Here is a 17,421-nt window from a genome sequence, read left to right as displayed (position 1 = left end):
TCAATTCTTTTGCCTCACTAAAATAAGAAGTCTAGCTACGGCCTTGAATAAACATGCACTTTGTTTGTATCCATTGGAAGGTCGACTATCCATATAAATTAAATTTGTTTCTATGTTTATTTTTGACCTGAAAAGATGTGAAGTCACCTTTGGTCCCATTGTATACGCCAATGAAAATTGGTATCGTAGCCCTAAATGTTTTGGAAATTAGTCAAGTCTATTTTTGGAAATCTCCCGCAATAACACTGATTGGAGACAGGTCGAAATCTGATTGGCTCTTTAGGCAGCAAAAATGTTTTCGGATGATATAATTTAACAGATTGATTATATTACTAAGACGAATATTAGTCACAAAAAATAAAAATTACAATGTAAATATTCAAAATCATTGAAATTTTAAGTTTGATGGGTAAGCTACTATAACTATGTTACGAAACTAAAGCTTTGAATCATCATAACAAAGTGTATCACGTGACTTTGTTGATGTTATGATTCGTGAAATGCCTCAATGGAAGTGAGACATACCATCTTATTTTCTTAGAGACAGGTAAATTTTTCAAGGGACATTCAGATTAGATACAGTGCCTTGTAAGTTGAGAGTTTGTTAGTATATGCAAGAACATATTTTAGGTGAATGGCATAACGGATTGCAAAAATGATCTGCTTTCCTGAACTCAACTGCTCAAGAGTCAGGTCTCAGACTTGAGCTTAAGCAGTTAACAGGTTAAGGTTCATATGGACCCTTTACCTAAAATGGCTGCATTTTCACCTCAAAATGTACTCTGAGTACAGACAAACCTGTGCATCTTGGAAAGTTTTAAGGCATAGCATGCCCTAGATAAAAATAATTAAAATGCATTGTATGATTTTAATTTTAGAAAATTCCACAGGCGCTTGGGTATATGATACAGATTTTTTTTTGCTGATTAAAATATTCAATTTTCTATATTTATAATACATATCTATCACTTCTGTGCATGTCTCACCTAGTTTCGAGTGATTTAAACGACCCAGAGAAAATACCCAATTTTACTATCCATACTAAGAAACAAAAAGACAACTAACTCGACGCCATTTTTCTGCTATCTATAAAAAAATAGATTGACCTACCTGGATTCCCCAACGATTTCTCTGGGGAAACGTGACTTCCTTGCCGTCAGATCGCAAACATTGTTATATTTATCAAATTGGTATTGGTCGTAACATTTTTAGTCCATCTCCAGCATATATTAAAAAGATTTTAACTATTTGTACTAATTTCAAATTTACGTTCCCGGCAGTTGACTGTTTTTCCCGAACTTTTGTTCAAGGGAAAATATTTTCCTGGACTTTTTCGGAACATCTCTCCAAGTATATACATACAAATGTACGTATGAAAATAAAAAAGTGATTTTACTTTAAAAAAAAATCTGTATCATATACATTTGTACCCAAGCGCCTGTGGAAAATTCATAACTTAATCAAGGATTTGTATAGTAAGAAATATACCATACAAATCCTTGCTTAAATGTAACTGGATCTTGCAGTGCACCTTTCGTCCCTGCAGAAGATGATAAAATTAAAAAACAGTTGAGTTTTTCTTGATATGGTCCACTCAGGAACACAGTTTAAATCACCAATTATTGTCAGGTATCTATTGTCCATCTATTGTCCATGTCAAACAAAACAGCTCACTTCAATAATTACCTGTGGGGGGGGGGGGGATCTCAAACCACTTTCCTAACTGAGTTATCGTTCATTTTGGTACTTAAAGTGTTCTGTGGTATATTTTTAGTGTTCTGTGGTATTCTGTGGTGTTTTGTGGTAAAAAGACGCTCCCCCTTCTAGAGGAATGAAAAAGGTGCACTGGAAAATCCTGTTAAGTTTTTATTTTTCTAAGTCACAAAACATATTTGAAATTCATTTGTCTAGGGCATGCTATGCCTTAAAACTTTTCCAGATGCATAGGTTTGTCTGCACTCGAGAGTAAATTTTGAGGTGAAATGTGGCCATTTTAGCTGAAGGGTCCACATGCACCTTAAAGACAAATCCCTCTATTGTTTATGCGCATATACAAGCGCAACAGTACTATGCCGTCAGTGGTTTATGACGTCGCGGTTTCCGCGAACTGGAAACGTTTATTAGAGTTATTCCTCTTTGTGCCGATGGAGAGAGTGACAATCGTTTTGATAGGTTAATTTGCCGAGAAAAAAATGAAAATTGTTTTAAATAATAGACATGTTCCAGAATTGGATAAAATATGAGAATGAAAAGAGAGTTAACTATACAGCAATCTAACAACAACAAAAAATACACAAAAATGACCGTAAAGAAACGAAATAGAATCTGGATACTCGACAACAAGATGAGCCAATCAAATTATAATATAATACTTTTTTCTTTAATTTTCTACATGTATAGACTTTTGTAGGTTCTTAATTACATCGATATTTTACAAATCATTAAGAAAGTATGAAAATCATCAATCTTTCTGATCATGTCCTCAAAATTCACTGTATCTTTAGCAATAGGTATGATTATGGCAAATTGCACTGACGTATTTTGAATGTGTACTGCACTTACATTTTTACATGAATATGATAATTATATTTCAAATAAACACCAACAAAACAGTAACCTAATGACGCATACATGTAAAACAAAGTACATCTAGAGAAGTTAACATATAATCTTCTAACATTGTAGGTTTTTTTATATGACCATTCCGAGTTTGTTCCGATTGTTTGATTTTTATGTATAAGGTACGCAATTTTTGTATAAAAAAAAAACATAATCGTGTCTGTGTTAAAAAGATGTCGGAATGAAGAATTACAGAGGAATGCATATGGAAAAAAAAATAATTAAAAGGAGATTTGAGAAAAAAGGTCGGACTAGGTTTTATTCATTCTCACGGTATGACAGCTGTATGAGTATACTTAGACTGAGTTTCTAGCAACATTACGGAAGGTTTCGATATTCATAGATTCCTAAGGATGAGTGATCAAAACAGAAATGGTGTTAAGGCGGCTCGCGGGTCTAAATGATTTTTTAAAATTTAATATAGGATTTCTCTATATTTTTCTATAAATGAACTTTATCTTATACTTAATAGAAAAATGAAATAAAAAAATGGGGTCACCGTTCATTTACGCTCACAATCTGCTTTCGAAAGAAGCATACATTTTTGTTAATGTCCTTTTTTTCTGTTGAACTAATAGGAGAAATAGCGGTAATATCGAAATAAAAAAAGAACTAAATTACAGAAATCGCTAAAATTTTATAATTATTTAGTTTATGTACAGCTTATTCGAAAACAACAATAAAAAATATAGGTCACCGATGAATTAAAAAAGATATTTCAATTTTAATGCCAAAAAATGGCATTTTTGCACCAAAGGGAGATAATTTGGAGCTTTTTAAGTGATATCTACATTTTAAAAGTCCGCTGGGGCCAACACGAATTGATTTTTTGGAATGATTTTTGTACCACATGATAAAGTAACAACTACTTAAGGTAATAAATAAAATTTGTAATGAAAATTTAATGTTTAATTTTTTTCTGAAAATCTTATACCCGCGAGCCTCCTTAATTAGACCCCGTTAACACTTGCACGGAATTGAAATGAAATCGATCTCTGAAGAGCATCTCGCGTTTTCGATCTTTTTAAAAGAACTTGTGCGTTTACATTTAGTATACATTGCATATCTAAAATAATCAGCCTAACCATTTCGTTGACAAAAAATTGTAAAAAAATGAATAAGGAAATATTTGGTTCAATAGATAATTATATGCTTCTGCATTTATTAATATTGTATTTGATTAACATATGTCATAAGTAATTAAAAAAAAAGAATTGTCAGAAAAAAATTACTTATAACGGTCATTTCGTTTGAAGATGAGTAATCTACAGAAAGAAAAAAAATACTGAATGAATACAATTGAAAAGATATTTTTTTTTAAATGTGCACCGAATATCACACGTATAGTAAGAGAATATGGAACGAATAAGTAACAGGGCATCAGTCAAGCACTGAAACGAGTATTTACGCCTTAGAATAGGGTTATTTTATCTCTTAGAACCAATATATAGCATCAGAGACAAGAAAAAAAAATGGAAAAGATTTGTTTAAAAAGGTGCGACCTATAACAAACATATTGTAAGCGAATAAGTAGCAGGTCATCGGTCTAGTGCTAAAACTGGTACATACGCGCTAATAGGTTGATATTTTATCGTATGTTTTTCTTTGTTGTGATGTTATGCTATTGTTTCAGAAAAAGGGAGAAGGTTTGGATCCATTAAAACGTTTAATCCCGCTGCAAATGTTTGCACCTGTCCTAAGTCAGGAATCTGATGTACAGTAGTTGTCGTTTGTTTATGTAATATATATGTTCCGGACCATATGAGTATTTGGACCATACGCGTATGGTCATGACCATATGCGTATACTCATATGGTCCGACCATACGCGTATGGTCGGACCATATGAGTATAATACTCGTTTGGTTATTAACGGGCCGGAACATATGAGTATTTGGACCATATAGGTATATTTATTTTTCCAAATTACATTATAAACGTTTCAATAATACAAGAACTTTATCTAAAAAAAACAGTGATGGTTTAAAACATGACATTTTTTTAATTTTATAATAAAAAAAACTACGTAAAAATTTAATATTGATGCCATAGTTAGTTTTCATCGCTAGTTACATTAGTGCATGTAGGCTTGGATGACATTCACTTCCACACGGTATCATAGCTTTTTTGCATTTGCAAGTTTTGTGCACGATCTTTTTCATTTACACATTTTGTTTGCGAGTGAAAAACAAGCCTTTTTTGCAGCTGCGTACAGTGATACCGAGGTCTTTGGCAATTCTGATTTCTACAGTGTTTTTAAGAAGCTCTAGATCTCAAATATCGTAAAATGGTTGACTGCAATACACCATCTTCACAACACAACTTAAATAAACTAATAGTATGCTACTTTCCAGTGACTTCTTATGTAACAGTTCATTAAGAAATTTTTGGAATTTAATTTTTTAGTCGACATATTGCCATTTACTCGTAATAACAAATCGGTTATGACCATCGGTAATGACCATCGGTATAAAATGTGTTTACTTTAAATTTGACAATTAAGTAAAATTAACAATGTGAAACTTCTTATTTTTATTTAGCTTATCTTTTTATTATAATATAACGATAAAATTACCAATATGATAGCGTCTTTTGAATGAACGGTCATACCATATGAAGAGTTTAGAAGTATTAAAAGTAAACTGTAACAGAGTGTTAATTACCCCGACCATACGCGTATGGTCCGACCATACGCGTATGGTCGGACCATATGAGTATATACCCATATGGTCATGACCATACGCGTATGGTCCAAATACTCATATGGTCCGGAACATATACGTGTTTCTCGTTTTGTTTATATAGATTAGACCGTTGGTTTTCCCGTTTGAATGGTTTTACACTAGTAATTTTGGGGCCCTTTATAGCTTGTTGTTCGGTGTGAGCCAAGGCTCCGTGTTGAAGGCCATACTTTAACCTATAATGGTTTACTTTTTAAATTGTTATTTGTATGGAGAGTTGTCTCATTGGCACTCACACCACATCTTCTTATATCTATATATTTCACTTTTAAGAACCTATAGCTAACACCATAGACAAGAAAACAATTGAAAAGATTTGTTTTGTAATAGGTGCAATGTATTTCAACGTATAAGCAAATAAGGAACGAATAAGTAACGGTATCAGTCGAGCGCTGTAACGGGTCCTGTCTCAGGAGTATGTAATTTAAAGTGGATGTTGTTTACAAGTAAAAGAGTCACACATTTGTTTTTCATTAATTATTTCTTTTATTATTTTCTAGTTTGAATTGTGTTACATTTGTCCTTTCGGGACCTTTTATAGTTGTGTATGCGGTATGGGATTTGCTCATTGTTGTAGGCAGTACGGTGACCCATAGTTAATAATTTCCAGTGTCAATTGGTCATTTGTGGAGCATTGTGTTATTTGCAATCATACCACATTTTCTTTTTTTATTAATATATTTTCAGAAGAATGACGCAAAAAACGTCGAATATATTAATTTGGTTTTTATTATCTCCATGGCACGTTTTGTCAAATCATTTGAGAATAAACACTGAAAACATTTTTAAACTGACCATGCGCAGATTTATTTTCATATCTACATAAAACACTTGGAATTTTATATCGATTGATTGATTGAAAAGTCGATCGCGATGTATCTAAAGCGTTTTCACTTGAAGAAAAACCGGTTCATAAAAAAATCGGTCTTTTAAAACTACGTCTGGAGATGGAATGTATATTACGTCCGATTGAAGATCGATCTTTCTCATTTTTGCAATACTAAAGATCGGCGATCTCAGAAATGATCGATCTTTATTGTTATTGGAAACGGAGTCTTAGATTTCTAATGATTTTAAGTAATTATCATCAAAATAAAAAGGAACAACATTCTTAAACGAAATTAAAATTCATGATACCGGAAGCAAAATTCTGTCTTGTCTTTCAGATGTACTTTGATTGAACAATGATATTATATAAAAATGTCTTCACTATTTTAAAAAGAATTTTTGTTCAACACATAAGCACTATGAATAACCTGAAATGAAATGTTCACAGAAGCATTCGTGTGTACATTTGTACAACGCATTGTTTTCCAACCACCGCATTTATATTACGTGTCTGTGATACTGACTGAAAACTAAGTACTATCATATGTAGATTAATGTGAATTTATCGTAGTTTAAAACAAACAAACAACAAAACAGAAAATAAAGAGAACTGGGTTGTCTCTAATTTGTGAGAATATAGCCTAAAACGGCCGAACGTCTTTCGACGTTGTTTTTAGAATTGGCGCAATGTGTTCCCGCCATTTCAAATTGTTAACCCCTTTTTTGAAATATCTCTTTTTCCATTACGGTGACCCCATCTTTTTATTTCCTTATTTTGTTTAGATATAAACAACGCATATTCTATTGAAGACTCATGGAGAAATTATTGGTCAACTTTTTTTAAACTTATTTTTTTTATAGGTATTTCACAATAAAAAAAGGCGGGAAAACTATTATAGCAACTTATCATTATTATTTTCCATTCAGTAAAGGGTGATATTATTAAAATAGTTTGTATTAACAACTAGGTTAACAAAACAGACAAGTTTTTATTGGATTAGGACTTTAAAAAAAATATTACACTGCTATTGACTAGAAGTCCCAATTTCCAAATTCCGTGAAAAAGATGGCGTTTTAAATCGAAAACGAGGTCGGTGACCCCATTTTTTTATTTGCTAATTTTAAAGCTTTTACCTAGCCTAAAGTAAAAAAAAAATATAAAGAAGATATTATTGGTAGATCTGAATAGAAGGATTTGTCTTTAAGCAGTTGAGGTTCATCATATAACAAATGGACAAATATGCATATGGCCCTATTTTCACCTCAGAACAACTCTGTGTACAGACTTATGTGTGTAGTTTGGAAAGTTTTAAGGCATGGCATCCACTAGATATATATATGTATAAAAGTTTAATTTTATTTTGCACCTCAGAAAGATAAAATCTTTTTTGGATTATGATGGGCATTTTTGTTCGTTCCTGCAGAAGGTGTTAAAAAAACCGAAGTTGGGATACAACTTTGAGATGCTCCCTCTCAGGTATAAACAACTGGTTTGTATTGTATTGATTGTCCTTGATTGGCCTGGACAACAGAGATGCAACTACAATGTAATCTCCAGACCTATTAAAGGTCCTGAATTTATGGAGGTCCGGCAAAACTCATTGCTGTGCAGGACCTGATGGCTGGCAATATTTTAGTCTGCTTGGGTCAGCCTAACTTAATCCCTCGTTGGTCCCGGCAGAGTATTTTGTTCATAAAATTGTGATTTTACAACCATGTTGCATGATAAGATAGAACAACATTCAAGGCTTTGAAATGGGGAGTTCAAACTGTTTTAATGATAAATATTATAGCCTGACACAACTTCCAAATATCCTTCCTTAAAAAATAAAAAGTAAACCTTTGGCAGTATAAATTTCAGTTTTGAAATCGTATGTTTGAGCATGGCTGATTGACAAAATTCAATGATGCAGTACTATCATAAAGATAATAAATAGTATTTTTCACTAATTTATTGACATAATACTTGTTGTAACATATTTTATTTTTATATTCAATTAATAAAGGACAATTAATGTACATGTACTATTCTAATTCACATAGACCAACATACAGGTTGGCACTTCAACAAGCATCTAATATTCTTACACAAGAAAATAAACCCTGGTCTCCTAGCTACATGTTCATCTTTTCTACCGATTTAATAACTAGAATCATGCAACATTCCCCATTTCCATTCTCAATTTTATTAAGAAAAAGGCATGTAAGTTCATCATACAAATATGACAATTTTTCTAGACAATCCAGATCATGCAAAATACTTCGCTAAAAATTGTTGTCCCGCACTAAAAACCCCCATGGGAACTTTCAAAAGTTGGCAGGTATGTAACAAGTCTTACTATTTTTATGCCCCATTTATGGGCATTATGTTTTCTGGTCTGTCCATCTGTCCTGCTTCAGGTTAAAGGTTATGGTCGAGGTAGGTTTTGATGAAGTCGAAATCCAATCAACTTGAAACTTAGTACACATATGTGTTCCTTATTATATGATCTTTCTAATTTTACTGCCAAATTAAAAATTTTACCTAATTTTCACAGTCCACTGAACATAGAAAATGATTGTATGGATAGGAAATCCATGTACTTATGACACATTCTTGTTTGAAGAAAAAAAAATACGTCATACATGTAACAATAATGGAACAAGCAGGGTTAGTGGGGCTGCTTTTATGGTAATTCAAGTTACCTTTTATTCACCTTCTTCCACCTCAGAGCTATCAGCTCTTTGATTATTACATCTCTCGAGCATTTCTTCACAACAGCATTTAAGAATACAGTTATCAGTACATAATAACTTAAACCAATATTTTAACATCCGACAATATCTTTCTATAAACATAGGGTATCGTCCCAACATATTTTAGTTTATTATATGTACATGTACTACAATATGTAGATGGGGAAAGGTCACTAAACATTAATTTGATACAACACGTTTTTCGTTTCTCATACTTAAATGATATAACCATTAGTAAAATAAAATCATCAAATCTGACTAAATTACATTTTACAGTCCTTCCCCCTTTTTTTGCATCCAGGGTTATGTCTACCTAAAAATGTACATGTATTTGACACATTTTCAAAGTCGACATATTTGTACCTTGTCATCTCCTTTATATGTGAAGAAACAAATTTATGCAGCAAATTTAAACATCTTTTGATAAGATAATGTATTATCAAGATATTAAGCAAATAATTTACAAAAAAATATGTATGATCAACGCTTCTTATTACAGTCCAGACAAATACATGTAGGTGCTCTCTGTCACGTTGCTTTGTTGTTGTTTTACTTTAATGAACTTTAATAGGTGCTTAAAAGATTATTGTTTTTGATAAAAAAAAAAAAATTATTGACAAAAGAGTTCCTATACTTTAACTGGAGAAAAGAGTTCATAATTCTTATTTTGATAAAAATTAATTCTCAATCATTGGAATTTTAACCCTGGGTTATCATTTTACCCGAAAGATAAACAACTGGGTCCAGATCTAATAATGGTGAACATTTTTGAGTTTAAGACATAAGATGAATTTAATGATGTGTTTTTGTGACTTTTAAAAGTAATAAACTACCATTTCAATCATCAATTTTAGATATACATGATGTACAATGTACATGCATACTTTCTTAACAGGTAATTTAATGCATCAAATTTAAACAGTAACAAGTATTTTATTCTTGTGTTAGTACAAATATATGTGATTGCATGTATCAAGATGTGTATTGCTATCAAAGTTAATCAACTGAAACACTATACTATTCCAATGTTTCTAAGACAAGTACAATGTAGGAGAACTGATACATTACCAGTATGATGGATAACTGTCATGTTTGAAAAAAAACTACTGTTCATGTGTTTTATACATGTGTGTTGTGTACATGCAGAGTTTTGAGTACATGTATATATTCTTGTCAGAATATTTTAATTGAAAAATTATATATTAAAAAATAAGATATAAAAATCTGTTTATCTTTGTCATGTTTTTAGATTGAACATGTTGAACAGAATTTGCATCAGTATTGATTTCTTTTTTTTTTCATGTTTGGGCAATAGAATAAAATCTATTTAATTAAGTACATTCATATTTGAAAGGGTAGTCTGGATGGGGTTACAGAATAGGGGGAAGCTCTAGAGAAACTAAACAGACAAAACGATCAGCAATTACAAGATCAACTAAAAAGAAATGTTTATCATTCATGAATTCTCTTCTTGTCTACAATGTCATGAATGTTGGAGATTATCCTTCATGTCCATTGTTGATTATGAACATTAGACCCACTGGTGAGAGAGACAAGCTCATCAGAATCTAGTTTGTTACTAAAATAACAAAATCACATCAATCACCTAATAATAAGGATTATCATGCTTCCAAATCATTACATTACAAATGCATACATGGCATACAGGTATATATTTTCTCCAAACTCTTTTTACCATAATTTATTTAAGCTCTAATCAATGTCTTAAGATTATTATTGTATGTCATCTATTAAAGATCTATAAAAAATAAGATATTCATGGAATGTGCTACACTAGAATTATAAAAGGGTAAACTGTACGTATATACCTGTATTGCTATACATACAGTTATAATCATTCTTTTATATATATATATAAGTCCTGGTCTATTAATCTGATAAATAATGATTGAAAACATCACTAGTCATGATAAGTACAATGTATACATATTTTAACAGCCAATTTTTTTAACCTAATCAAAAGGGAAAGGGTTTGGGCCCAACACAGGGAATTTGATTTAACTTTTAACATAAATTAATGTTGGAAGAGAGGCTTCTTAGGCAATTATCATTGAATTATGGCAGAGTTGATGATGTTGTGAGTTGAAACTGACACATAACAGGACTAAGGATTGTCAGATATTTTGCAAAAGGTTGGTCACGGTTCTCTCAATGCATGCTGGCCAAGAGTGCTGATAAACATAAACACTCATTTATCTACAAAATGTTCATCAAATTCAATTGTTGAAAGTTAAATTACTCAGAATCTTAGGGTTCACACTAAGGTGAGTCCATGAGTCTTTGACTCATGAAAATCTGTCTAGACTTGCCATTTTCAAAACTGACGAGTCCAAAGATGCATCGAAATTAAAATATTTTATATACATTGTAAACTGAACACACTGATGTACAGATATCATTTAATAGCAAAAGTTTAAAAAAAGATATACTTAATTTAATGTTATTTCATTGCTCTATTATGCATGTTAGGTTATGCAGAATAAAATGATCAATGATTTTGCATTGATATATCTACTTCTTACTGTTGGAACCACCATGGCAAAAAATGACGAGTCCCTGGACTCTCCTTTAAAAATCCTTAGCAAGAACCCTGGAATCTAGTGCTAAGACTTCTAGCTTCTAGCTAGATAAAACTCTTATTTTATTATAGTATCATTAGACCTGTCAAATTGTCAACTTGCCTATAATGTGTGGGGATTTCTCCTATGAGTCAGAGTGGTGTTAATCGACAGACACTTAAAATCCTTGAACAACTACAAAAGGTACATGAACAAATGTATGTGATATGAATCATTCCCAAAAAAGGCATTCAAAGGATATACAATTATGTATACATGTAAGCACATGTAAGAACTATGTATATATAGCTATTCAAATTTAGATATTTAGATACATGTTCAAAATAATGTACATGTACATATTGTAATTGAGGCATATAAGTTTTAAAGATATAATACACCTCAGCTACAATGTACATGATGTAGATGTAGATCACCTCAATATCTAGGGTATTAGTGTCTGATTATGCAAAGAATGGTATAAGACCCAGTGTGCAGCATAATGTCATTTTGTTAATGAATATGTGTAAATAATTTTGCATTTGATTTCTCTCTACATTGAAGACCCATTGGTGGCCTCTGGCTGTTGTCTTGTCAACATATATTTGTTCCGCCTAACAGAAGTTCCACTGGAAACTTTGTTATAAACAATGTCATAATACCTATTCCTGTTGGAACAAATATGGTATACCATTTATTCCGTCTGTAATATTTATTCCTGTGAAAATATTATTGCAGAATATTTCTTCCTTTTGGAACTTATATTATGAAGGACCTTATATTCCGTGACAGTCTGCTCTATAGTTGGGTTGTTGTCGCTTTGACACATTCCCCATTTCCTTTCTCAATTTTATTTGATGTTAACATGGTTAAGCCACTACTAGGCTGGTAGATTAAGAAAATAGAGACACCTCTATCCAAAATGCATAAAAGTGAATAGTCAATACTGTTTTGATAATTGATCAGTTCAAAGTTTCATAAATTATGCATGCACATGTACATGTAGTAAGCCACTTTAAGCTTATTATAATTGTTATTTATTGTACACTGTACATTGTAAACAGTAAAGACATGTAAGTACATGTACAAGCAGAATATTAAAGTACTTGTATATGTATTATGATTTAAAGTTATTAAGGTCATATTTACATGTACAAAAATATAGGTCATTCTCTACCTCATGTTCACTTAAATAGAATTGTGATTAAATAATTTTCATTAAGCTGTCATTTACATCTCCAGATTTTCATGTAATCTTAGAATGACTAAGGTAGGTCAAGCATATTACTTTTATATACATGTTTATATATATGTTGAATAAATATGGTTTAGATTTGTTGTATTAAGTACATACATGTATGTCTTGCAGGCAAGACTGTTTTGGACTTTTGTTAACTGTGTGTGGAACAGGGAATCAGTATGACAACAGAGGAATCAAGCAACAGTAGTGACTGGGCCTTAGTTACTAATGAAGGGGAAATAGAGGTAATATTATCATTAACTCATTATTACTACAGAGAAGTGTTATAAAATTTGTACATGTATCTGATACAAAAAAACATAGAAAACTGTTACTATTATTCTTTTAACCACAAAGAATTGTTTTCATGATAAAATATAAAAATGTCAGTGGGCCATATATATATGTTGAATTACTTTTGCATTGTCAATTAAATTAACATGTACAAAACGAACTTTTTGAAATATTTTGGTGAAAATACAAAACAAAGTATAAAACAAAAATACTGAACTCCATGGAAAATTCCCTTATCAAATAAAAGCCCAAACACATCAAACAAATGGAAATCATTACTGTCATATATTCCTGACTTCGTACAGGCATTTATGTAGAAAATGTACATGTACAATTAATTTTATCTGTCCGCCAACATTATATGCTTATAAATTCCAAAACTTTTTATGAAAGGTCTAATTTCTATTTACAGAGTGAAGATGATGCTTGTTCAGAAAGTTCTATAGAATTATTAACTTCAGAGGACGAAGGTGATAGTTCTTCACAAAGAAGTTCTGATACAGGAACAGATCCATCTCGTCCATTCTTTGTTCTCAGGTTAAGGTCAAAAGGTGAGAGCTCCATGAATATTCAAGTTCACCTTATCCATTTATTATCTAATTTTTGCCCATTCACTATTCAGTAAACCCGACACAATAGATATAAGAAAATGTGGTATGAGTGCCAATCAGACAACTCTCCTTCCAAGTCACAAGTCAAGTACACCATTATAGGTAAAAGTATGGTCTTCAACAGGGAGCCTTGGCTCACACCAAAACAGCTAGCTATAAAGGGTCCGAAAATCACTAGTGTAAAACCATTTAAACGGGACAACCAACGGTCTAATCTATATAAAAAACGTACCTGACCTAGAACAGGTGCAAACAAAAACCTACATATTTATTTGGTGATTACCACCTGCCCACATTGAACCAGCCCAATTTTGTCAACTTATATATATTTAACCAAAGATTTATTAGAAAATATTGATTTCAAAGGCTATATAATAACTTTTTCTATGTTAAATACACTTAATTCTAAATACCAAAGAAAATAAATGGCATTTTACAAAATCTTTCAACTTTGGGACTTTCTGAAAGTTTGCCAGCTGTCTCCCATTGACTATATATGGACTAGCATGACCAAAGAAAAACCACACAAGTTGTATTGCAATAAAAATATTAATACTAAGAGATATATTTTGTAATAATCAATATGACTTAAATATACTGAATTTTAACTCTTTTTTTCACATATATATCATGTATATTGACTAACTGAAAGAATTAACTGTTCATTTTCTAATGTTGATGAATTAGTATATATATTTTAATCTCATATACATTTATTTAGAAAATTATAAACACATAAATTATAAAAGACCTTCTTGTATGAATTGGATGTTCCAACTAAACATGGTTGTAGCTTTAAGGGATTAATGTTAATAGTGATTTAAATCTTTTATAATATTCCTCTATTTTTATTTGATACTGGATTTTACAGTCCAAATGTTAAAAAGCTGGATGTAAATATGTTGATAAACATTTAAATTTTAAAATTCTTCATTGTCCTTAAAGCTTATATACATGTTATAATAAGACTGATCGCTATTTCGTTAAGTTCTTCAGTGCACACAGAATTTTTTATCATTCCCTCGTCACTTAGACAAATGATAGATTATTCCTTGTCCTGTACACGGTTGATTGCTATTACTAAAGCTCAACAATTTCAACAATTGATGTAATTGTAATTATTGTATTGTTGTTTATTCCAGACCTGCTGACTGAATCTGACTCGGATGATAAGGATGAATCAGCTAAAAATGTTAATAAACATGAGAAAGGTTCCACTGTACCATGTGCAGCCATACAAGGAGAGGTTACTAAACATGAGAAAGGTTCCACTGTACCATGTGCAGCCATACAAGGAGAGGTTACTAAACATGAGAAAGGTTCCACTGTACCATGTGCAGCCATACAAGGAGAGGTTACTAAACATGAGAAAGGTTCCACTGTACCATGTGCAGCCATACAAGGAGAGGTTACTAAGCAGAAGAAAGGTTCTACTGTACCATGTGCAGCCATACAAGGAGAGGTTACTAATCAGGAGAAAGGTTCTACTGTACCACTCACAGCCATACAAGGAAAGATGGCTTCTACTACTGATGGTGCAGAAGGAAGCCAGAAACTTTTGAATAATACAGAAAGCAAAAAAAGTGAAGGTGATGAAATAAAACCAATCACTTTTGAAATGGAAAGAAAGGGTTCTAATTCTGGAAGTGAGGTAGAAAATAATGAACCTGCTTCATCTGTCAACTCTGATATCAAAGATGACATATCATTCCCCAGTACCTCTGGTCATAGTTCATCAGATGAGAGTATTCCGGAAGTGTTACATTTAGTGGCTCATATATCAGACTCAGGAGAAAGCTGCTCAGACTTCAAAATTAAAGAAAAAGGAAAATATGGGAAGAAAAGAAAATAGTGAAAAACATACAGAAGAAGATGCTGGAGAAACTGATACAAGAAGTGACAGAAGTCAAGAAACAAATAGTTTACAAAGTTCAAATTTTTCATTGATGGATCATGAAGATAATGAAAATGAGGCTAGAAATGAGATAGAGGCTGAAGGTCAGAGTGATCCCCAAAGTGATCAAACAGACAGTGCTAATGAAGATGATACATTTACCCTGTTAGAGAGAGATACTGAGGGTCTAGTACATAGGTCTGGACACCGGTATATGGAAAATGGTGATGACTTAATACAAGAAACTGTTTTTCGCAGTAAGAATAATTTTTTTGCATCATTATAGTTAAGGTGGTACCAAACACCTTGACTAAAATTAATTCAGCTCGTTTAATTTTCATAAAATTTTGACAAAATATTTACTTTGACCCTTTTACAAAAATATAAAAATTTCATAAAACTTGAACCAGGCACATTATTGGAAAAAAAATGGTTGGATAGATAGCAGTTTGACAAACACTAATTTTGATCACCGAGAGCTTTATATTTCATTAAACAATACAATGGGATTAAAATTTAAAAGAGTTATCTCCCTTTAGTGTTAGGTACCACCTTAAATGACAAATTCATTCTGTGACATTAACATTAGATATCTTTGGATTATTCAATGTATTGAGATTTTGTTATTAAACCATTATTTAATAATTATTTCCAGATGAAGAAGATGACACACAGTTACAGAGAACACCAGAAGTTACAGTCAGACAACCTAAGTTAGAAAAGACAGATGGTCTCATAATTATGATTGTTGAAATAATTTGTATCCTGGTAGCATCCACAGCTGCATACTGGGCTGGATATTCTCAAGGTAAAAATAAACATAGGATTAGTAGAAAAATTGAGAAGAAATTATAGTTATTAATATTTATTGTCTCCTACTTCACCTTTCTGTCCATCCATAAAATTAACACTGACATTATGTATACTTCTCCGCGGAGACCCAGCCAATACCACTTCAATACCACTATTTTGATAAATAACAATATTTGATGGAGTTATGGGACTTGACCATTTTGTGCAGGACACCTATCCTTGTAAAAACTTCGCCCCTGTCGATATATCATTTGTCTTCATGTGTATTGGATAATACAGAACTAACATTTTGATACATGTATAAAAAAAAAAATCCAGGAAGTGCACTTATAAAAGATGACCTTGCGAGAGAAAAAAATAATCTGACCTTCCCCCCTTCCCTTTGGAGTTAACTGGTTGCTCCCTAACATGTATAATGAGATAATAAGCTCCCACTCAGAGAGGCTAGTTTTTTAGTTCATTTTGAGTGTATTTTGTAGGAGTAGGAAACCATTCAGTGTGTTGCAGTGACCTACTAAAATCAACTAGACGAGTTGAAATGTTAACGGCCAATGGTATGGAACAGACACGTAAGGATATTGAACTATTGAAAAATACAACCCAAACATCAGTTAACCTTCTTTGGGATGACTTCGAACAGAAGGGATTGAGTACTGATCAATTGGTAAAGGACAAGACAGATTGGAAGTATAAAGATATGGGATATAATGTGGTAGGTTAAAGTGATAATATTTACTATAAAAATGAAAAATAGAAATGAGAGTACATGTACTTGTAAATTCAGAAATTATTGCAAATGTTTTTATTATTGTGTAAAATGCAACAGGGTTTAATCTCGCAATAATTTAATCTCTCATTTTGTTTTTTTGCGGTCACATATTGGTATCATGTCGTCGTCAGAAGACACTTAGTTTCAGGACAATGACTTTAGTTTAAGTGAATGAATCTCTATGAAATTTTACCAGAAGGTGCAATACTAAAAAGTAGTAGGGATTGATTTTGGGGGGTTATTATACCAACAGTTTAGGAATTAAGGGTCAAAAAGGGGGTCCAAATAAGCATTTTTC

General features: G+C 31.9%; 1 protein-coding gene across 3 annotated transcripts; it reads left to right on the top strand.

Annotated features, from left to right (window-relative positions):
• The first annotated feature begins 438 nt into the window (after window positions 1-438).
• Window positions 439-15,638, top strand: LOC139507137 (uncharacterized). Of its 3 annotated transcripts, none has more exons than XM_071295644.1 (5): window positions 439-547; window positions 12,872-12,987; window positions 13,449-13,587; window positions 14,790-14,839; window positions 15,002-15,638. In XM_071295644.1, exons 2-5 carry the CDS (start codon window positions 12,922-12,924, stop codon window positions 15,497-15,499), a joined length of 753 nt encoding a protein of 250 aa, XP_071151745.1. In that variant the 5' UTR covers window positions 439-547; window positions 12,872-12,921; the 3' UTR covers window positions 15,500-15,638. The 3 variants fall into 3 exon arrangements, with proteins under 3 accessions (XP_071151745.1, XP_071151744.1, XP_071151746.1); XM_071295643.1 differs by having other exon boundaries at window positions 14,948-15,638; XM_071295645.1 differs by having other exon boundaries at window positions 14,790-14,947; window positions 15,164-15,638.
• Window positions 15,639-17,421: the final 1,783 nt, after the last annotated feature.

This window comes from Mytilus edulis, unplaced genomic scaffold (assembly GCF_963676685.1).
Source record: "Mytilus edulis unplaced genomic scaffold, xbMytEdul2.2 SCAFFOLD_1390, whole genome shotgun sequence".
In the NCBI taxonomy this organism is placed as follows: Eukaryota; Metazoa; Mollusca; class Bivalvia; order Mytilida; family Mytilidae; genus Mytilus; species Mytilus edulis.
This window is presented reverse-complemented; position numbering and strand designations above follow the sequence as displayed.